This window comes from Marmota flaviventris, chromosome 9 (genome assembly GCF_047511675.1).
Source record: "Marmota flaviventris isolate mMarFla1 chromosome 9, mMarFla1.hap1, whole genome shotgun sequence".
NCBI classification, from domain to species: Eukaryota; Metazoa; Chordata; class Mammalia; order Rodentia; family Sciuridae; genus Marmota; species Marmota flaviventris.
Window position 1 is genome coordinate 30581724 of NC_092506.1, and position 23282 is coordinate 30605005.

Genomic DNA, 23282 nt, shown 5'->3' on the forward strand with positions numbered 1-23282 from the left:
CTAACAGGTTAAACTTCCTGGCATCCTTCTGGTTTATCCTGTCCTTCTGAGACCCTGGACTTCATCCTGACAGCCATATCCACCTCTCTTGGCAAGGTCCTGTGGATGCTGATGTGTGGAAGACTCCTCACCTTTTACCTAAATCATTTTGCACACACCTGAAAACATTTAATGCCCTTTGATTTTTCTTTCTCTCAGCAAGAAGCGCAAGGCTACACCCCTTGTTATTCTCGTGGCAGGAAAGAACTTCACAATAGAGGCAAAAAGAAATCACAACCACATACAGCGTCGTATTTCACAGAAAACTGTGTACATTGGTTCCCCATATAGGACATACTTCAAAGTAACAAAATAATCTTTTATCAACCGTAGTGTTCCTTCTTCCCGTTCGAAGTAGATATATATATATATTTTTTTCCACTCGTGGTACATAAATATCAGAGAAAAATAGTCTTTGAAATATTTACGTCCAGGAGTCCTTGGCTGGCTATGAGTCATTCCGTGTGTGTTTTGGATTGTGCTTGGGGGCCGATGCTCAGTTTTCATTTTCTCTCCAACCACGAGCATTCTTCCCAAATTTATATACCAGCCTTCGTCCGTCCACCCGTTCCAGAATTTCTCTCTTGTAGTAGTATCTGTAACCAAGGACACCCCATGAGGCAGCCATTCAGACTAAGGCTGTCGGGGAGGGGATGGGTCCTGTGGCCCCATCAATTTGGGAGACAGACAACTCCTCACCTCATGGCCCGGCTGAGCTTCTCGTAGGTCATGCTGCTGTTGTTCTTCTTTTTGCCCCAGAGCTGAGCCACGGCCTCTGATTTCAAGAACCTGAAGATGCCCTCAGACCGGTCTTCCCACTTAATCAACCCCGGGTTCTTGTCTGGATTCAGGAGGATGTCGCGAATGAATTCCCATAAGTGAGTTCCTCTGGGGTCTGGGGAGGAGAGGAGATGGGGGCTGAAGAATGGCCTCAGGGACATCACAGCACAAGGATAGCAGAAGGAGCACTGAGTCCCACTTCCTTTTTTAAGCAGGAGAGACTCAATGCTCCTGGGGAGGAAGGGTCACCCCACCACCAAATACTGGACATAAAAAATGAACAATGAGCTGGGAACAGGGGGCGCATGCCTGTAATCCCAGTGACTTGGGAGGCTGAGGCAGGAGGACTGTAAATTCAAAGCCAGCCTCAGCAACTTAGCGAGGCCCTTAGCAACTCAGTGTCTCTAATAAAATATAAAAAAAGGGCTGGGGATGTGGCTCAGTGGTCGAGTGCCCAGGAGTTCAATCCTTGATACCCTCCCCCTGCAAAAAAAATGAACAATGAGCACATTTTTAGTTACAAATTGGGAAACTGAGGCACAGAAAATTTAAGTGAGTTGACCAAGGTCACACAGTCAACTATGGGCAAAGCCAAGGCTAAGAAATAGGTGTTAGGTCTCCTTGGCTGGGGGAGTTTCTTCCAGTTTTGCACAGATGGCTTGGCCTTCACTTCAACTAGTCACTTCTTCCCCAGAGAGTGACTTCAACCTCTTATCCAGTACCTCTTCCAATTAAATGGCTCCACCCCAGGAACTGTGCTGCAGCCAAATGCAAAGCAGAGAAGGCTCCAGAATTTTAACTCTTAGAATATACTGGGGTGGGGGAATATGTTAGGTATTTTTCACAAAATACAAAATTAAATATAACATTATATATACAGGAGTGGGGGGAGGGCTCTTGAAAATGAAGCAGCTACTGAAAGGAGATGAGCAACCAAATTCAGTTTTCCTCCCACTGGATTTGTGACACCTCCCTCCAGTGTGCCATTGGAGGGACCACGTAAGACCATTCTTATGGCATGGCCTGGAATAGCAAATGGTAAAGAGACAGCGATTCCTTGTAAAAAAAGATTCTATGGTGTTCTTTTCTCCCTAAGCCCCCCTCAGTTCTGTGTCTCTGATAGCTCACTGTGTTCATAAGGTTTTGTGATTGGGGGAAATCCAATTCCAAAGAGCAGTGTTAAGTCTCCTGAATAATCAGCCTCTTCTCTTCGAACAATAACTCCACGAGGGCGGGTGTCAGCATCCAGCCAGAGAAGGAGGCTACCTCTCAGCCATCTCTCCTCATCTTTTCCAGGGAGGGAGGGACATGGCTAACCCCTTGCCTGCAAGAAGTTCTTATTCCATGAATACAGTTTTAGAATAAACTGGAAATGGCCGCAGGCCCCACTTTGAGGAGCACTGCACTGAGAGTTCTTAGCCAGTAAGTGGTGTCTCCGTTTTCTCTCTCAGCCCAGCTGGAGGTGAAGACCCGGAGACAGCGGGCGGAGGCAATGTTTGCTAAGACCTAGTGGCTTCTGGTTAGTGCAACGAGAAGGGAAGGGCTAAGAGACAGGCCAGCACTCACTGTGCTTCTTGGTGTGGGACTTTGTAGGGTGCTCTGGCTCCTTCTTCATGTCAGGCAAGTCTGCTCGGGAGAAAAACGAGAGATTTTTAGTTTACCTGTGTCTCCAGTTATCCTTTTCATTCATGCCTGTACTCATTGAACCAGTACTGAGCACCTCCTGCAAGACTTGCACTGTTTGATTATATGGTAGCTAGTGAAACAGATGATAAACACTATAGAGAAAAATGATGCAGGGTAAAAAATTGGGCTAGAAGCATGGAGGTGGGAATCATTTGTACTTTCATATCAAGGAGGACACAGAAAACCTTTCTGGTAAAGAAACCCGAGGGAGGTGCCCAGAGCTTGTGGAGGAGCCTTCCATGGACGAGTACAGTAAGTGCAAAAGTCCTGAGGCTGATGTGCACGAAGAAGGAAGACAGTGTAGCCGAGAGCAAGGAGGAGAGCTGCAGGAGCCGAGTTCCCAGTCATTAGTGACTTTTTAGGACTTTTTAAGAACTTTGCTCTGAGAGAAAATAGATTTAGGTCACTAGAAAGATTTTTTTTTTTCACGTCATACAAAAATGTAAACATTCCTAACAAAGAAAAATGGCTTTTAAGCTAGAGGAGTGCCATTTTTTTTTTTTGGCGTGCAAAGTTACATTTTAATCACCCTGACAAAGGGGCCATTGAGTGGCCTGAACTCAGTACAGCGGGCCACCGTGGACTAGGGAAACACAGGTTAGTTTAACCAGTGACTCATTATGGCAACTCTTCAATTGTCACCAAAGAGGAGGAGGCAGAGGCGGATCTATGAAGCAAAAATTCTTAGAAAAATAAATAAAACAGCCAATATTGCACGTTCTCTGTCATATGTAGAACGTGGGAGGCAGAGGGTAGAATATTGACCACCAGGGTCTAGGAAGTGGGAAGGACAAGGACCAGGACAGACAGGGAGCAAGATGTAGTCAGGGAGGAGGGTACAGTTCCTGTGCCTCTCCCCACCAAGCACAGGGGGCTGACTACAGTCCACAGCAATTGACGACATACTTTGTAAAGAACTCGAAGAGAAAGGTGTGATGTTTCCAAACACCAAGCAACGAGAAAAGTTTAAGGAGAAGGAAATGCTGCTTACCCCGATTTGATATTGTACCTTGTGCACAGGCATCAAATTAGCGTACGGTACCCCAGAAGTATGTTCAACCATTATGTCAATTAAAAAGAAAGTGAAAAACAAACGCTCAAGCTGTGTGCCTGTGTATGAAAAAGACAGAGACAGACTGACAGACAAAGACAGACAGACAAACAAAGGGACCTAAACACAAGTCACTCCTCGGCCAGAAAAGTCTCTTCAGTGCATAGTTCATCTGGGCTTCCTAACCTAGGGTTCACTGACCCACATGAAGCCTTCGAGGTCATTCTGGACTAAAACTGCACATAAAGGAAAGGAGTCCATAGCATTCTTTTTTTTTTTTTTTTTTTGGTCAAGGGTAGTCTAGTGTTTGCTGGGTGCCATGGTGCACGCCTGTAATCCCAGCAGCTCGGGAGGCTGAGGCAGGAGGATTACCCAGACTCAGCAATTTATCGAAGCCCTAAGCAACTCAGTGAGACCCTGTCTCTAAATTGAAAACGAAAAGGGATGGAGATGTGGCTCAGTGGTTAAGCGTTCGTGGGTACAATCCCTGGTACAAAAAAAGTGGTCCAGTATTCAAAAAGAGTTCATGGACCCAGACTAGCTCCTAATTAGAATGGTTAAAAAGACAATGGATACTGTTTTGGGGGTACTTTCTTTGTACCTGTCACTGTCACTGTACTAAGTTATATGAATCACTTTAGGTGATTCTTACAGTAACTCTGAATACTATTATGAGTACCCTGTGAGGCACTATCCTAGTCCAGAATTTACAGCTATGGAGGCTCTGAGAAACAGAGAGTTCAAATGACGTGTGTGTAGTCACACAGCCTGAAAGCGGAGTCAGGCTGTGAACACAACAGATTGAATCCAGAGGTTTTACTCATAAGCTCTGTTCTGAGCCATTTCCACAGATGACAACCTATTTTGGCACACAACAGATTTCTCAAAGTCTATCCTGCCAAGAGTCAGATTCACTTTTATAACGCCTCTATTAGTTGAGAATATAATTCCAATCTAGGGATTCCATATTTCCCAGGGCACACAGGCCCATCCATCTATCTGATCACCCGGGTTGTGAGGACCCAGTGTTCCTAGCAGGTTCTCCAAAATCCAGGGCAGGACAGAGAACAGGGATCGAATAAAAGCGGAGAAGAAGAAAACCTTCTCACTGTGGTTGAGAACCTCTCTCCAGGTGTTGTCCCCAGGAGGGTCTGCACCTGACTTGGGTTTCTCTGAAATCGAGAAAGATCAATTCTCGGGAAACACAGGAGACTTCACTCTCCCTCCCTGCAGGCTGCAGGGCCAGGTTGCAACATCCCATCAGGATGTGACAACATTCAACAGGTCTGGCACCCACCCCGGTTTCCAAGTGATATATCACTCTGACAGGGCCACGTTGTCCTGTAGACAAAGAGTGGCATTTACCCAACAGGCCACAAGCAGAGCTCTCTTTCAAATGGCATCCAGGAGGGATGCAAGGCTATTATTTCAGAGCCAGGGTTGAACCCAGAAAAACCCAAGTGTCTCTCCTTGTACTCTCCTCAATCACTGTGAGTTACGACCTGACGCCCAATCAATTACTCAGGCCTGAGTTACCTTTGTGAATAGGAAGAAAACCCTGGACACTCTCCTCAGGAAAAAAAAAATAAAAAAAAAATATGCACATACGTGTACAGTTATGGAATTTGGTCAATCATTTCAGAGGTCTGTGGCCCTCTTCAGAGTTTGTGGACTCTAGATTAAAAAGCCCCAGGTGAGATAAACCACGAGGAAATTTTTCTGTTGGAGATGTCAGCCATGTACCCAGGCTAGGCCTCCATCCAGCTTAGGAAAGATTAAAAAAGAAACAAACAAAAACTAATAAAATTGTTCCCTTCCTCACAGGGATGACTGACACGAAGCCTTCGAGGTCATTCTGGACTCACAGGGAGGAATAAGCAGCCCAAGGCAAAAGAAAAATCGAATTTCTTCCAGTCCCCTCTTGCTGTTCCAATATGCAGGGGCCATGGGGGAGATCTCTGAGCCACCTCAGCACCCCGATCGTTTGATGTACCTCCTCCATACCACCAGCCTCTCCCCCTGGGTCCTCCCCAGTGGCGCAAAATAAAAGTCAAGGCCTTTGAAGTTAGCCATGTGGTTAAGTGATTCACGGTAATAAAATAATGGCTTGCTCTGGGGAGGCTGTCCAGCCTGGCTTTCTCTCGGCTCCCCTCCCAGGCACTCCGGGGCAAGGTCCGTCGGGTCCAGGCAGGGGCAGCCACCAGCCACCCGTTTATGATGCCAGTGTGAGAACATGACTTGAGCTTCGCTGCTTCGCAAGAGGCAGAGATTAGGGGCATTTGCATATGATTCAGCGGTGAGCCATTTCTTTACGGGATATACAAATTTCAGCGTTCTAATAGACCATGCCACCCTAGCTCCAGGCTCGACAAGTCAGTAGATAAACACATCAAGCCCGGGTTGGCATGGCTGGCTGCAGGATTATCGGGCGGATCAGAACACTGGTGGCGGCCATTTTATGAAATGGCAGATGACACAGAAATCAAAACAAAGCCTGCTTGCTTCCCCACCTGCCTTTATCACAGAGGCCATCAGTTTACAGGGAGCCTCGCCTTGGCTCAGCTAGTGACTTGCATTCAGACGCAGAGAGATCTGTAGCTGCACTGGATTGCATGGCAGCTGGAAAGATACAGACTCTGCCCATGGCAGAGGTCTTAGGGTTGGTGGGGGGGGGGGGGCGGTTCTGGATCCATCCAGCAGAGACCAAACTCTTCTGAAAGAACTGATCTGTGCAAAATTGGGCTTAATAACCTACTTGGAGGGCTATTCTTCCTAAGAGTGCCAGCTGCAGACACTGAATGGATTCTTTAGGTAGCAATTCGGAGAGAGGTTTTTGTCTGTTCATCTCACTGTCTAGCCTATTATAACAGCAGAATAGGTGGGGGGCAGGGCTGGGGACAGGGATCAGGGAGGTGAGGGAGAGCAGATTCATAAAACCCGTTTTAAGAAGAAGTATCCAAAAATATAACAGGTGGCTCAAGAGGTGGCACATTTCCTATGACGGCAAAAGTGCAAACACAAACTGGCCCCCAGCCCCTGTTGGCTCTGAGGTTCTAGAAGCAGAGAGCAGAGTCACAAAAGGGGAAGGAGGACGGGGCTGCGAGGCAGCAGAGCTGAGATTGTGGCTCTCAGGTTTCCCAGAAGCCCTGCGACCTGACAACCCCTGAGGCGTGGGAAGTGGTTGGTTCAACTTTATTCTTAGTTGGAATCTCTTGCCATAAGTCAAAGACCCAACCGGAAGGACGTGGAAGGTGCCACCTCGGGAAGTTTGAGAGGAAACCCAAGGGTGACTGGGGTGGTGTCCTCAGCCTGAAGCCCTTAGTCTTGACTGGGTGGCAGCGATTGCCACAGAGACTGCACCCCCACGGGCTGCTCCTCCAGAGTGGCACATGCGCTGCCCGCCTTCCCGTGTTTGCTCTGACTTCCTAATTTCAACAAATAACTTCGAGTGACACATAATGCTAAGGGCTGTTGGAGGGAGAGGAAGTAGAGAAATGAATTGGCTTCAATTCTCAACCTCAGTTCCAGAAGCATTTATACTGGCTCCCGGCCCTGTCTCACTCAAGGGGTTTGACCCGAATAAAACCTCAGACCAAAAGCTTTCGTTATTTCAGTTCTCAAAAATACACACTCAACAAAAGAAGGGGGAAAAAAAGAGTAAGGTTTGTTGTTTAATTTCATGCTTTCTTTCACAAAGCAACTAAATCCCAGTCATGAAGTTAACCCAAATTCAATTCTTGCAGGAGGGCACTTATCTTGCAACTGATGTCCAAACTCTATATTTTATAGACCCAAAGATATGCAGAAGCTTGTCCCCAGGTCAAGAGACAGCAAAATATCTTTTGTTCAACTGATTCATACTCTGTACATGCTAATGTACCTATATGTGGGGGGGTTGTCATCTGAAAGCCCTTCTTCCAGAATCCCCACATGCCAACCCTCTCACTTGGTATACCTTGTCTAGGAGACATAGATAAACCCCATTGCATCCAATCTTAACCAAATACAACCAATGTGAACATAATTGACAGGGCTCTGACATATCACAGAGAACTGCAGGGTGAAACTAAAAAACTGAGAAAAACGGATGATCATTGGGATTCTGGAAATTTCCTCCACACAGAGACCACCACCACAAATTCAAAGGACTCTGGATACCATGGTTAGATATTCTTCCCCTAAAGCCAGCTGCAGTTTGAAAAGAATGTTCAAATGTAGTTGAGAATTAATCATAGCTTTCTCTCTCATAAATATAAATAATTTTATCAGATATATCCCAAGAGCAGATTTATGTTAAAAATGGAGAAAAGCATGAACAACTTTTGTTGTCATATGAGTGACTGGTGTCACGGAAGACAAACATTTTTCCTATAGGAATCCCTACTGGTCCTCTTCAATGCATGCAAATTGCCTCAAAAGCAGATCTGCCTTTATAAAAGCCCACTCAATTCCTTTCTCAGCCTTTTCACGAGCAAGACTCCAGCAAAGTGGAAATGGAGGATGTTGGTCATTCTCACTAATTCTCTGTTAGCACTTGCATGTCCAGCCTCCGATGTCAGGAGAACTTACCAACAGGAAGGTGACCAGTGGTTGTCATGGAGATCTGGGCCCTGCAGAAAGTTTTGCTGTCCAACAAGTCTGCAGCAATGAAAAAATAAAGGGCATTAATACCCCCCTTCTTACAACACCACAGTGTGGCCACTGGACCATCAAACTAAGAATGTCAAAGGGCCTTCCGTGTTGGGGAGTTAGTTACCTACTGTGCTACCATAGTTGGTGTCGTATAAATAGTTTTCTTCTTTCCAAGTGTTCATGATGGAAGGGTCTAGAAAGAATAGAAAATGGGGGAAGATCAACAACCCTTATTCCCAGGGTGAAGAACCTGCCCCTTCCAAGTCACTGTCCTTCAGAGAGGCATGGGAAGAAGGGTATCCCCCCAAGAAAAAGGCAACAGTGTGCTTCAGCTACACATCGCTTTTTAAATGATGCCATCCCACAGTTCATCGGGAGCCATATGTGAACAGCCTTGCTAGGGTGCCCTCCATGTGATCCACACCTGTCCTTGACCAACGCTCTGATTTCCTTAGACTATTTCCAGCCTCCCCTGGCTTAGTCTTACACTCTACTATATAATCCCCAGAATATTTTTACCCTGGGGAGGAGGGAAAGCCTGGTTCGGGACAAATAAATGTATAATAAGTGAGCAGTGAGCTCATTTTTTCCTGTGGATATCTTCCTGGGTGAATGTGTCTTTCAGTAAAGGTCTGATCAGCCTTATCAGGGTCTCTTCATGACTAAAATCCAGAGAGAATCCCCTTCACATTAGGTGTCAACCGACTTCCTTTAGGTCTCTCCAGTTAGCTTAAGTGGTGACATGATGTTTAAAAAAAAAAAGAAGAAGGGCTGCCCAGCAACCTGTCCTTCTCCTGCACGCCAGGGAAGAGCATCTCTCTCCGAATATTCTCCAGAGTTCCTATTCGAAGGAAACTCTCCTCTCCTTGCCCCAGATGAAGCCCAGCTCCCACCCAGCCCCCATAACCAGGCTGGTCTTCAACACAAGCATTCCCTTTCGAAGTTGGTCAAGATTCTTCCCCTTATTCTCCCCACCCACCCAAGTTTCCTGATTTCCTTTCCCTGCATTTGCAGGCTGCCCTCCACTCCCCTCCTGGCCAGGTTCTGAGTTGTAGGGCTGGGGTGGTAAGCCACTGGCAGAGTTTCATTTTGTTTTTATAGCATAAATGGTATAAAACCTGACTCACTGGCTAAGTCCTCCTGTTTACGACATAGGGATTTAGCTGGTGTTTGAACTAATAGCTACGTGTTTGGGCACCCCAAGCCCAATCTCTTGGGGTTACACCCTCTCTCCTTGTTGGGTCACCTCATACACCTGTTGTTGTCTCTGAAAACAAACTGAACCAAAGAGGTTTGGGGGTGTTGGCCCCTCCAGGAGCCTCTCATCCCCTCCTCCCAGGGTGGACCTTCTCCACCCTTCAGCTCAGCTTTTCTGAACTGGCAGCACAAGAATGGCTGGGTGGCCAGGGAGGGGTGGCCAAGTTCTTGGGACGTCTCCAATATACCCTGTCTCCTCTAGAGGGGTCATCAGTAGGGTCGAGTGCATTTGCAAGGGATCTTCTTAGCCACACCCTGCGTCATCTCTGGGGCTAGGGCAGACCTATAAAGCACAGGCCATTCGGGAACCCCTCCCCTAGTCTGTAGAGAGAGGGCAGGGCTAAGGAGGCCTAATTAACATGCTTAGCAGCTATTGTTTTTTTTCTTTAATAATGGTAGACCAGTCCCCTTATAAAAGAGTAAATAACTGCATGGGCTAATTTTGGTGCCAAGTGACTCACAAATCACCCCCAGGTCAAATTCTGTCCTTGGTGACTAGCACGCAACCCTCAGGGAGGCCTGTGTCAAACTTGGTCAGCCCACGTGGCTCGCAATCTCCCTGATGTGGACATAGGGAGTGACCTGGGAGCAGTGGCACCTGCACTGTTTTATCATGGTGGCAGACTGTGGGGAAAGCTCTGGGAGAGAGATTTAGGACAGAGGAAAGGGGACCAAAATGAACATGGATATTAGAGGACTGTAGACTCTGCTCAGAGCCCAGGGCATCTCTCCTGTGAAAATGTCGTTAAGGCAGGAGCTGGGCTCCACAGTGCCTTTGGCCGTCCCCAGGGAAGCTCCCTAGGGACAGAAACTACACTAACCACAATGCCAACTCAGCAATCCCTCCAACCCTTCCTGGTGAACAGACTCCCATTTAGGGAGGAGGGGGAGAAGAGGAGACATTGACCCTTCCTCTTTCCTCGCCTTGCTTTTCTGAATTTTCCAAGTCTAATCCCCTTACTCTTTTTCTGGGGAGGAAGCCCATCTTAGAATCTGCCCTCTCCCAGCTACCAGGCTGACCTGCAGAAGGAAGCAGAGAAGTCTGGGCAGAAAGGAGGCCCAGAAAGCGTGGGTGATCGCTGGTCCCAGGGCACGGATATGAGGCTCCTGGAAGGGTGGTCCACTGGAGACAGGCAGGAAAGTGGCTTCTCTGGGTCTCCTGCCTACACCTCCTCCCACGCTCTCTCCGGTGTTCCCTCCCCATTTTTCTTCCCAGGGCTTTGTCTAGCCAACTTGGCTCCCGGAATCTCCTGCCACTCACCGGTCTGTTCAGTCTTGACAATGACATTGTGTGTGGACTGGAACAGGTCACTGCTGCACTGGCCTGTGAAGGACAGAATGCTAAAGTCAGAGGGGACCCAGATGAAGCCAAAACTTGATGCTTAAATAAGGACAGGCTGGCTTCTCTGAAGAGCTTCTGCCGTTTTCCTGCCTGACCACCTAGGTTTGCTCATGGTAGGGGGCTTCCCTCTCGGCCTCTACACACTCCAGTCTGGAGTCTGTCCCTAGCCCCATAAATCATCAGCCTAGGTCACCCATTATCTAATTGAATTATTTGGCATTGTAGAGAGAAGACATCTAGTATGGTGGACCTAGAATTTCAGAAGTCAGAAGACCAGTTTTTCCATTCCCAGGTGGAAGGCATTCACTTCTTTGGGTCTCAGGTTTCTCATCATGAATTTAGGGAATTTTACTAGATAGAGTCCATCGATGACCTCTAAGATATTTTCCCATACTAAGATATGACATGAAATGGAAAGGAGAATATAGATCAAGTCATTTTGATTTAACCAGCTTGATTCTTCAATTCATCTGGATAAAATGCAGTGAATTTTCCCTTGTTTATGCCTTCAGCATGTGGACAAGTGGGGCCCACCACCTAGTCCTGTGTTTGTTTGAAACCCCTCTCATGCTACACGGTATATAAAAGCACACATACATGCAGGTGAATCTAGAATTTTTCTCCTCTCCAGATAGATTATGACTATCTCAGGAGTACAGGTCAAGCCTCTAACTTCTCTGACCTTCAGATTTCCCATCTAAAATATGGCTACAATATTTAGTTTGTCCTAAGGTCACTCGATGAGTGCCTAATATAAATAAATACTCAATAAATGTAAGTAAGTAAAACATCTGCAAAAAAGCAAACAACGAAACAAGGGGGAGACATCTGTCCATTAGGCTCTCAGAAGTGACAGCAGCCTGTGGGAGACCAAGCAAGTCACAGAAGGTCAAAGACGGAAGGTCAAAGGTGGCCACAACACCTCCCAGGTCTCCCTGCCTCAGGCTTCAATCAGAGCAAAGCTTTAAAGGAGTGGACTTAATTGGAGGTGGGGAGGTAAATATTTTTAATTCTTCAATTATAAGCCTGCTCTTTCTGAAGACTCCTGGGGGTTATTTATAGAGCCTTGTTTGGTTTGATTCTAGTAAAAGAAACATGAGCAACCAGCGCCATGAGGTGGGTGAGAAGAAGGGAGTGCCGGGGCCCGGGATGAGGTCATCTGCAATGGCCGCCCCAGCTGCCGGCTGCCCCAGCTGCCAGCCGCACAGCTGGACTCGGGCTGCGCTCAGTGTGGATGGCAGCTGTCAGGGTCTGCCTCTGCCTCAAGTTCTGGAACTCACATTTCCTGAGCCCTAATAACTTGCAAATACAGGTTCTCCTAAGACATAAGTACTCTTTCCCGTGTGGACGGGCCAGATCACTAGCTTTTAGTAATCAATGCAACATGTCCCAGTTCTCAGAGGGGCTGGTTTTTTACAGCCACTATTAGAAGAACTTCATGCCAGTGTCAAAGCATTCTGCAAGAGGAGTTGTCTGTCCTGCTGGGTCTTACAAGTCAGTGTAGAATATGCGTGTGTGGACAAGCCACCACCAGTGGGTAGCTTTTGGAGTGGTGGCCTCTCGGTGTGCAAGATGACATTGGGAGAGACACTTGAGGCTGTAGGGCAGCATCATTGCAGAAATAATTCATTCTAACTTTTTTTCATTCTTTTTTTTCTTTTATGTTACAGAATTTTTAAGAATCTGCTGAAATACAGTGAAACTTCTCTCCTCCCAAACATGCAGATCTCATTTCATATATCTTCTTACTATTCTAGGCCCCTATTTTAAGAACTCAAGTAAAAGGGTTTTTATTTCTTGGTTTGTTAAGTAATCGTGATCATCTTTAACAAGCAAATAGTTGGTAACTAAACTGCTGACCTCTGTTTAAAAAAGGTAAAAGAAAAGTTTGTCTAGGGGTAGTAAGTATTCCATGAGCACCCAGCCAACCCTTGTCTCCCTGAAAATTAATATAAGGAGAGAATTAAATTACATCATGTTTAGAAGGGATTAGACATGATTTGTACCCTAGGCTTCACTCCTGTCCTCTCACCTCCCGTCTAATTTCCTGTCTTGGGAAATGACAGTTTGGAGGTGAGACCATGCTTTGTTGTCTCCACAAGAGCCCAGCCAGCCGCGGAGCCCCTGCGCTTCCCAGCTGCCTCCCAGCAGGGTAGGAAGAGGGGTAGTCACCATTCCACTTGAGATGCTGCAGGTTGCTGTAGAGCAGCTGCCCCGCGGTGCCCGCCGCCCGGGTGAACTCCTGCAAGCTCATGCTGCAGAGGTGCTCTCCATTGATGTCGAACTCCTGGAACGGGATGCAACTGGCATCCAGCTGGTTGGTGTCCAGCAGGTGCTGAAGCCACTCCCACACCTGGTACTTGGTCCAGTACTGAGGATGGATTTCATGCCACTGGCCTCCGAAAAACCCACTGGATACTAAAAAACAAGAGGTGGCCCTGTGAGTGGCCCCTGGTTGCTCCAGGGCACAGGCTCAGACACAGGGATGCTGGCTGGCAGATGTCTTGGGAACATGACCCAAGCCCTTGTGCATCAGCGAGGGCGTCGGAACATGCAATGGGTTCTGCACAGGAGGCTTGCAAAATGTGGTTCTTCCCAACTGTGGCGGGGCGATCATTTAGCCTCTGTGACTTCATGTAGATAAGAATATGAGACCTCAAATGCTCTGAGCTCACTCCCCACCCACCCCCAAAAATGCTACAAAAGTTTAAACATTGCTATAGTTTCAGCAACTTATTAGCTTATTATCCACACACTTCTGTCTCTCTGTATCCCTGGGAAATTGGTGCCAGGGCTCCTAATGGATACTCCAATCCCTCATATAAAATGCTATGATATTTGCAGACGACCTACACAATTCCTCCCACATATTTTAAGTCATCTCTAGATTACTTAGAATCCATCATACAACATAAATACTACATAAATAATTGTTATAGCATGTTCCCTAGGAAACGAGAAGACAAGTCTGTATATATTCAGTAAAGACACATTTTTAATCTAAGGTTAGTTGAATCTGCAAATGCAGAACCCTCAGATTTAGAGGGCCAACTATAGTCCCCCCACCTTTTTTCTCTTGCATACATTCATACAGGCATGTACAAATACACCTCCAACCCCAGACCATTTTAAACCATCAATGAAGCTAGAAGTTAAGGTTCTTTTCTCTATGATGCCTTTGCTTCTCCCACAAGTGGTCCCCATCATTTATCTGCTAATGTGCTGACATCTTTATTGCCTCACACTGGTTACAGTAGCTGCTGTCATGTTACTTCCCTGCTCAGTTACCCTCAATTACCTCCAGTTTCCACCGTACTTAGGTATAAAACTAGCAAGCCAGGCATTGAGGATCTTCACTACTTTTCAAGAGACCTTTGACTCTCATTTTTTTTCTGTACCACTCTTTCAGTCCCCTTTGCATTCTACTCTTATTCCTGTTGGATTCCCATCTTTGAAACTCTGATCACCCACAAAGCCATCAGTGTCCCTGCAACTTGCATCAGGGGCTCACTGTCCTCTGGGCCTCCAGGAGACATGCTTGGTGTTTCGCTAAATGGCATTTGTCACGTTCTGCTCTTCTTCATAGTTCTCTAAGTTCTGTCTTAGTCCTCTTTGTAAACTGTACTCCCAAGGTCATGAACTCTGCTCTCCCCAATTCATATCTCCCATGAAAACTGCCTCAGACCCCTTTCCATAGAAAATGTTCACTATATATTTATTCAGTGGGATTTTTGCCAGAAGAAGAAATAATGTAGGAATTGGAAGCAATGTCAGGTATAGGTAAAGATGACTAGTCCAGATACAGTGAAGCAGTGAAGTTCATTCAGGTCAATAAATATGGCTGAGCCTGTCATGTGCTAAACATCTAGGTATGTAACTCTGTCCTGCTCACTTAAGAGAACATCACGTAGTTGACCCAAAGTTTTTGGGGGTTGGAGAACAGAGAGCCAGCTCCGGGGCCATGTTACAGGGCTGAGAGATTGTATGGTCCTCTTGAAAATGGAGGCAAAGAGGAGGCTATCTCTTTCAAGAAAAGCAAGGAAGGGCAGCAGCCAGGGACAGATGCTATTATATCTCTCTAATCTGAAGAAGGGGAAATCCAACTGACAATGACACGAACTCAAGACATGAACTAATAAAGAAAAAGGCATTTGTAAAGAAACTGCTCTAACTGTTCCTTCAAAGCCATGTGGATCAATCCTTCTCACTTTTTTTTTTTTTTTTTTTTTTTTTTGGTACTGAACTCAGGACACTTGGCCACTGAGCCATATCCCCAGTCCTATTGTATTTTGTTTATAGACAGAGTCTCACTGAGTTGCTTAGCACCTCACTTTTGCTGAGACTGGCTTTGAACTCAGGATCCTCCTGCCTCAGCCTCCCCAGCTGTTGGGATTACAGGTGTGGGCCACTGCACCTGGCCCTTCTCAAAATTTAATGTGATCACGAATCATGGGGAACTCTGCTCAAATGCAGATTCTCATTCAGTCGATCTGGGGTAAGGCCTGAGTTTCTGCATCTTAACAAACTTCCCCATGCTGCTGCTGCTGCTGCTGGTCTGTGTAATGACAAGGTGACACAGTGCTCCAAAAGGCTTGATCTCTGTAACAACCATGGCCTACCCCCAGCACCCCCCAGAGGACAAACCAAAGGGGGAATGTTCCAACTCAATCCCACTTTTTCTCATCCTGCTCAGAATTCACCCTTTGTTTTCTGATCTCTGAAGCAACAAGAGCAGAAGGTCAAGATCATTTAGGGCACAAGGTAACTAACATTGGTAATATCTGCCACCTCCAAGATGAGCTTCACTCCTCATGTTTCACAGCCAAACAAATGCAGAGCTAGACCCTCAGCTTGGGCCCTAAACAGGAGGCCAACCATGGGGGTAAGAGTGAAGATGGGAAAAATTCTAGTCCAAAAATTTGGTTATATAGAACTCTTCCCAAATGTACAAAAACAGAGAATTTAGACCAGATGTTTCCTTGTTCCCCAATTATTTTGGTGTCTCACAAACTCAGTTGTTTAAGGATAGGATATATATTTTTTGTAGCTCTCTAAACATATGACCTTTTTTTCCCCCCTAAAATAATTGTGTGGCTCTCACAGCACAGGATTGGATTTGCCAACAAAAGCAACAATTTTCAATCACCCAGTGACAGACCTGGAATAATCTCTTCTGCAAACTTAATAGGGTCTAGTGTAAAGAAGAAGGCTAAAATTGCATCCTGTTCAAACTTGAGAGAATCCAAGAATTTTGTCTGAAGTTGTCTGGGAAGATACATAGACAACCAGAGAATTCATCAGATTCCTGAATTTCAGGAGAAAAACTGAAAATCCATTGAGTTCTGATCTTCCCTGTCACTCAGCTGTCTCCTTCTTCCTCTCTCTTTCAATCCTCCTTGGAGTCTCTGGAGCTTAAGAAATAAAAAGCAATCCCCAAATTCTACACCCTGTTCAAACATTGCTCCAGTTTTCTCCCAAGCAAACGGGAGGACATTCTGTCCTAATCAAGGATCCAGGGACCTGGAGATGTCATATTTGGGACCTTTCTTCCAGGTCCCCACAGGGGATCTAAACCCTGCAACAGAAAAAAGTATCACTGCCAGGAAAGGCAGCAGTTTGGTGGGACTAGCCATCAAACCAGAAGGACACCTGTTGGTGCTTTCTAACATGTTTGGCTGGGATTCCAAATTAAAAGAGGTGGAGCTCCACATGGACCAGCTGCTTCTGAGAGACTGTCACTCCCTCCCCATTACCTTCCCACTCCCGCTTCTCAGACTACGCTTTACGGACAGGCTCTGTCCATGTTCCAAGGCAAACCAGCCGCAGAGCCTCTGGTGGGGAGATTAGCAACAGGTATGGGGTGGGTTAAGCCCCAGAGCCTCATAAGTCCAGCACCTCTGGCTGCCCCATGGCCTGCCTCAACTGAACGCCCGTACTGCAGGATGTGAGGTCTTTCATTCAGCAGGTATGTTCTGTCCAGATTCCACGGTAAGCCACAGGCTTGACCACCACACCCTCTACCAGCCTAACCATCAGGTTCTCCCTCTGTCAATCAATGTGTGCTAGACTAAATCACTAAAGGAGGGCACCTGGTTCCTAAGCAATTTCTCTCCCCTTAATCAGCAAGGCGACTGGAAGGTGAACTAAAAGACAAACCGCTATAATCCCCTCATCCCTGACCTCCATGCTTCTCCCACTACACACACACACACTTCCCCCTTCCTATCTTGCTATCCCAACCAAACACTGTTGAACTTCAACAAGGAGTCTTCCCTTTGGGCAGTTCTTCTAGCACCATCACTGCCAGGCTGCCAACCTGGAACCCTGCATTCTGGGAGGAGACAGTGGAATATCTCAAATGCGCTTTTCTCTGGAGCTCTGAGAACCTACAGAGAACTGCAGTATTAAGAGTTTTCTCAGGGCTGGGGATGGGAGAGTGCAAGCTTAGCATGCAGAAGGGCCTGGATTCCATCCCCAATACATCACACACAAAAAGGGTTTTCTCCATTCCTTCTGTTCCCCATGGCCTCTGCTGAAGGAAATCTGCAGTTTTCAAATATCAGGTTGGGGGATTCAAGCAAAAGGAGAATGCCCTTGAGCAGTGACCCCCAAACCCACATGGCCCCTTACCATTGCACATGGGGTAGCTGTCTGTCCAGGCCGGCTGCTGGTGGAGGAGGCTATTGCTGGGGTTGAGATTCATTACACCACTTCCTTCCAGAATCATGATCTGTAAGGGGAGCAGAGAGCCCATTCAGACAGTGACTCTTGGACAAATGTCATTGGAAGGTGCAGATCAGAGAGTTAATTTAGGAAGAAAAAGAAAAGAAGGAAAGAATGTGTCCTCCCACCCACTGCCACAGCCCTTTCTGTAAAAGCAAAACTCATGGCAATTAAAAATTTCCAGGTTCAATTTTCATATGCATGAGGCAAGTTTTTACAGCCACCCATTCATAAATGAATAATCTCTGATCAGGAATGAAACAGGAGGAAAAGCAATACCTGCTCCCAGGGCAAGTCTGGACAGCATCCAAGGTTTTTTTTTTTTGTTTTTTTTTTTGAAGAGTGAAAATGCTCCAAAAGAGCCTTAAGAGATTTTATTTAAAGCTGAATTTCAATCGGTGAAATTTCAGACCCAGCACCTATGCAGGAACTCTGTCTGCAACCGGACATTCGCAGGTCCCCACACACCTAAGCAGCCTGCACCTGGGGACCCAGAAATGTTCATTGCCTTAGTACAGATACCTGCTGAGGTCCAAGGGCCTCCGTCATATTTTAGTAGAGATCCTTAAATATTTTGCCTTTGAGATAATATCGGAAATCATTTGGTTTATCTAATAGGTACAGCCCATTTCTGGTAAAGATCATTATTTTTTTCCCTTCTCTCTGGTAGATGTTCTGACTTGCTCTTCTCCTGTTAGAGATCTGGAGAATTCAATAGGCTTTCAAGCCGACCTCAGGGTGACTTCCTAAGCCCATGGACTCATTTTCTCAGTTAAAGGACCCAGGAAAAGAGTTTTCCTCCATGGGCCTTTAAACCATGTAAGAATTTTATACTTTAAAAATATTTCCTTCAATTGTCGTGCATTTGTGACATCCCTGCCCCAAAGTTGGGCACCCTCCCCATCACAGACCAAAGCCCCAGGGTGTGTGCAATCATTCAAAGGAAGAGCAGGCTGTTTCCAGAAAGTTATTGAGCACTCCCAGAGGCTGTAAAAGTCACTTGCTCTTTAGAAAACGTTGAGGTGGGGACAGGAGTTGATTACTTCACATCATGGAAATGTTTCTGATGGTTTGGGGGAAACTTTGCATCCTCAGATTGGAGTTGTGGACCCAGGGTCTTTCTAGCCTTGCCATCCCCAGGCCCCAATTGAACTTCACTCCTCTGCTTTGATGTAGGGCCTTCGGGGGTGGGGGTGGGGGTGGGGGAGGGTAGAAAAGGGGCCTGGACAAAGCAGAAAGATGTGTTCATGTATTCATTGATTCAACAAATATTTATCAAATCAGTGAAGAGCTGGGCACTCACTGTCCTAGGCACCAGGGACAGAGCATTGATTAAGGGTTGAACTAGGCTGCACGCAAACACTTGTGACGATTATTAGCATCATCATCTTTGTTACTTGATAAATAATTAGGCTTGAATCCAGCCTAAGTGGAAGGTGGAGACAGAAAGATAAGCCAGGAATGATGGGTATTGTAATTCAAAGGGACCACGGGGTGGGAAGACGACAGGGGAGCTGGCTTCTATGTCTGAGAAGAGTTTTGAGTCAACCCAGGAGATGTGGAGTTGATTCCACCTCTCCCTCCTACTAGCTCATATTAGCACTACTTCACACAAATTTCCTAACTTCCCTGAACCCCAGTTTCCTCATAGGTAAAGTGCAGATGATTCTATCTAACCTGGACATTGGTTGGAGAACAAATGAGTTTCTGTACCTCAAGCACTTGGCACAGAAGTAGGCCACTATTAAGTAGGAGAGGTGTTATGATGCGGAGAGTCACTACCTCTCTGGATAACCTGAACCAGAAACAACGCTGGGCCTGTTTCCCCATCTGGAAATTTCAATAAGATGACTATACCAATTCTCAAGTTCTTTCTAGAAAACTCTTTGATGCTCACCTTCAGAGAAGGAAAACCAACTCAGGCCAAACCTTCCTCTTTCTTTTTCTTTTATTTTTATTTTTTATTTTTTACAATAACTGGGCATTTTCTCACCCCACTTTCTAGACCAATTGCCCTAAAGGTGAAAAAATCAGTCTGGGGACTTCAAGGCAAAAGAAAACCTTCAAGTCCCCAGAAGGGGTGGCTGGGGGGAGGGAGGGAGGGGCACAGGGCCCTGGCTGTTGTTTGCTCAAGGCTGGGCTTACTCCTTGGCAGCATTTGCTCAACCACAAGCAGCGGAAAGGTTACTGTTTAACCCTGAAAGAGCCGGAGCTCCCAGCCCCGCCCATCTGCAGGGATCCACTGGCCTTCCAGGTGGGGGGAGACTTCCCTGAAATTCTTTCATGAGGATTCACCTGCAGGGCCGTTTCCAAGTGGCCATTTCAGCAGGAGCAAGACCTGCCCAGGTCATCTGTGAGCCACGTCCTCAGCCAGCTCAGGGTATATTCACTGCTTCCTAACCAGCAGAAGGCAGGCTGTATAGGGGGCAAAGCACCCCGGCAACAGCTACAGAGTCAGGAGATGCAGGCTTAGAATCCAGGTCCCTGCTAACTACAGATGACCCTGTGTTCCAATCTGTCTAGCCCAAAACCTTCTGATCCTCACTTTTCCTGCTTGAAAAAAAGTGAGAACATATTCAAAATGTAACCAGACAAGCACACAAGCTGGTTATGTAGAGAACTTGTCAGGTAATTAGAAAAAAAAAAAAAAGAATTAACTAAGTGTCTCAAGTCAGTTCTCAGCTTCTAGCCTGATGCCCACAGGCTCCTGTCTTCAGAGTAGGTGGCATTTCTCACCATAAGCTTCTGGAAGCATCCAGAACTACACCTACCTCACAGAAAAGCCTTCAGAACTATAGGGTCAGAGCCGCCCTGTTGCCACCCCCACCCCCAAGGCTGACCTGACCTGTGGGCACAGACCCTGCTCCACGCCAGCCCCACTTTCCAAGGGAAAGCAGCAGCGTGGTGAGGGGCCCTGTTTTACAGGGCACTTTAAATGGTTACCACTCATAAAAGAGTTTATGTGGCTTAACCCTTAGTGAGTCAGGGTTCACTTGAGCTCCCCCAGGCTTGTGAGCAAAGAAGGTCAGCATCTGCAACCGAGCAAGGAACTGCAGGGAGCGCCCTCAGGGTGGGCTGGTTCCACTGAGGACCCTGGCCCAGTCTTACCCCCCTCCAAGGGCCAGTTTTTCCAGGTATAAAATGAGGACATGTGTCCTCCAACAGCCTCCCAGGACGGTTGAGGAGATCAAATGAGATCATGGACAATAAATGTTCCTTGAGAACTGTAAAAAAAAAAAGTCCCATTGTCCCCAACACCCCCTCACTCTATATACCACTCCAGACTTTCTATGGTGTGCAGCGAGAACTTTATGGGATATAAAAGGCAACCCTTTTAATTAAAAAGCAGGAGGGTTATTTAATGCTCTATTTTCAGGTCCCCACTTTACCATCAGCACAGCTTTCCTTATTTCCCTAACAGATGGATCAAGTATGTACAGTGGGGCCTGGAATCCAAGAGACCCATCCAGGTGCCATCTTGCAGCCATGTGACCCAAGCATGTTAACCTTTCTGAGCCTCAGTTTCCTCACAGATTTAAAGAGAGGAGGATGAGGGGTGGTAACGCTGATTTCCTTTAAGGCTAAGGGTTGTTTCGAAGGATAAATAATAGAGTGGGTTTAAAGTCCAGAGCCTGGTCCCCAATAAAAGTCCCTTTTCTCACAGTGCTCCTTTAACATATCCTCCTTCTTTTAGGACTGGGTCCTTAATTCAGAGCCTAAGGAAGAACAAGTGCTCCTGCATATCACCAGGGAGCTGGGGAAGGACCCATTTCTCTCCATCCTCAATCAGAAGGGGGAAGCCGGGGACTGGGGGGACCCTCACCCATGCCAGGAAGTGGTTAAAAGCCAAGTTTCTCAATGTCTCCACAAGTAAAATTGGAGACTCAATTATTCTTTAAAAAATTTTTTTAATTAACACAGAACATTTGTACCTGTGTATGGGGTACATATAGTATAATAATTTAATACATGTACACAATGTGTAATGATCAAATCAGGATAATTAGTATTTCCATTTTACCCCCCTGTGCTTCAAAACACTAGGGCCAGTTCCTCCTAGCTAACTGCATGTGGGTGTTTCTCTTCTCGAGTCCCTCATCTCCCTACCTTCCCAGCCTCCCGTGACCACCATCCTGCTCTACATCTTTAGCTTCCACAACTGACTGAGAACATGGAGTATTTGCCTGGCTTATCTCACTTAAAACAATATCCTCCAGTTCCATCCACATTGCCACAAACGACAGGACTTTTCATTCTTTTTTTCTGGCTGAATAGCCTTCCATCATGGATATAAACCACATTTTCCTCATCCATTCATCCATCAATGGATAGCTCCGTTGGTCTCATATCTTGGCTGTTGTAACATGAGAGGCTCAGTAAACATGGGAGGGCAGTTGGGGATGGGAAGTCTTTTGCTCTGGAGGTGGGTGCATCGTGGGGTGCTCAGCAGCATCCACAGCCCACACCCACTACATGCCAGTAGCACCTCTCTCCCCAGATGTCCCCTGGAGAAAAACCACCCCAGGTTGAGAACAGGGATTAAAACCCAAGTCGATGGAGGCAGACACCTTGGGCTTTGCTCTTATGATGTGGCCGCCTTGGGCTGACTCGTAGCCTTCCTAAGCTGCTATTTCCTCTCCTGGAAACAGAAGGCATTAGTCCCTGCCACGGAGACTTGCTGAGGATTAAACAAGGCCTTAGAGTCCGCACACAGCCTGGTGCCTGGTGCACAGAGAGCGATTGCCTAACCAGTGGAGGTTTCAGAAAATATACTGGGTATCGACCTCTGTCGATCCCCAGGTAGTATGTATTCTAGAAATAGAGTATAAATTATTAGTTGGGTATTAATGATCGCACATAAATAAACTAAATTTTATTCAAAACCAAAGAGCCGAATCGAATGAGGATTATCCAGGGATTCTTTTCATTATTCTTTCCCCTCTACCCACATCATAGGTAGACATAATCATGCATGGTCCAGACTTTCACATTTGCCCAAAACTTTATCCATTTGTGCAGAAGTTCACAGAGTGACAGTACAGGGGACAGAAGTCTGCACTCTGTTTGAAGAGGAGAAGCCAGACATGCTACCCGACAGAGAAAGTCACAGACAAGCACTTGGTGTCAGGCTTCCAGCCAGGACCTATCCAACCATATGCAGCGACTCCCCCACCCAAATGATGAGCCACAAGCTCCCCTTCAAAATACGGGCCACCAGGTCTTGACCAATCCAAGATTGACTTTTGTGCAAGAAAACATGTGTCACACTGAGTAGCCACAGCCTGAGTCTGGTGGGAAAGATACCCCTCACCCCTCACTTTTTGAATCCATGGTTTCGAGTGCCCATCAGCTCCCCAGTGCCCTAAGGACTTGGACCACTCCTGTGCCAGTCACCACAGAGACAACCGCAGCCCCCCCCCCCCCCCCCCCCCCCCCGAGCCCACTGCTCTCCAGGCTTTCATCAAAGACTTGCTTCCCTCCCAGAGGAGCATCAGCCAGGCCACCGGCATACATCAGCTGGGCCAGAGTGGGGAGGAGGGTGATGAACGAAGCACTTGGCTTGGTCCTAAAGTTTCAAAGCATCTCAAGTTTTGCTGCTGGTCAGTGGCAAATTTGCCCACAGTAGAGACAGAGACAGCACCACAGAGATCTGAGCCTCCAGGACATATGGAGGGTGTCAGGAGGCTCCAACTCAGCCTCCCCATTGCTGTTTGCCTCAAGGACAACTCTAAGCAGCCATGAGGCTGAAAGCAAGGGTTGAAAATGTGGTGC

General features: G+C 46.7%; 1 protein-coding gene across 4 annotated transcripts; it reads right to left on the reverse strand.

Annotated features, from left to right (window-relative positions):
* Window positions 1–535: 535 nt before the first annotated feature.
* Ehf (ETS homologous factor) lies at window positions 536–17514 on the reverse strand. 4 transcript variants are annotated; one of them, XM_034636221.2, is made up of 8 exons: window positions 17418–17514; window positions 12960–13205; window positions 10707–10769; window positions 8313–8381; window positions 8126–8194; window positions 2386–2445; window positions 739–934; window positions 536–635 (listed from the first exon to the last, which is right to left on the reverse strand). In XM_034636221.2, exons 1-8 carry the CDS (start codon window positions 17512–17514, stop codon window positions 536–538), a joined length of 900 nt encoding a protein of 299 aa, XP_034492112.2. The 4 variants fall into 4 exon arrangements, with proteins under 4 accessions (XP_034492112.2, XP_027792483.2, XP_034492113.2 ...); XM_027936682.2 differs by having other exon boundaries at window positions 2386–2448; XM_034636222.2 differs by lacking the exon at window positions 8126–8194.
* Window positions 17515–23282: the final 5768 nt, after the last annotated feature.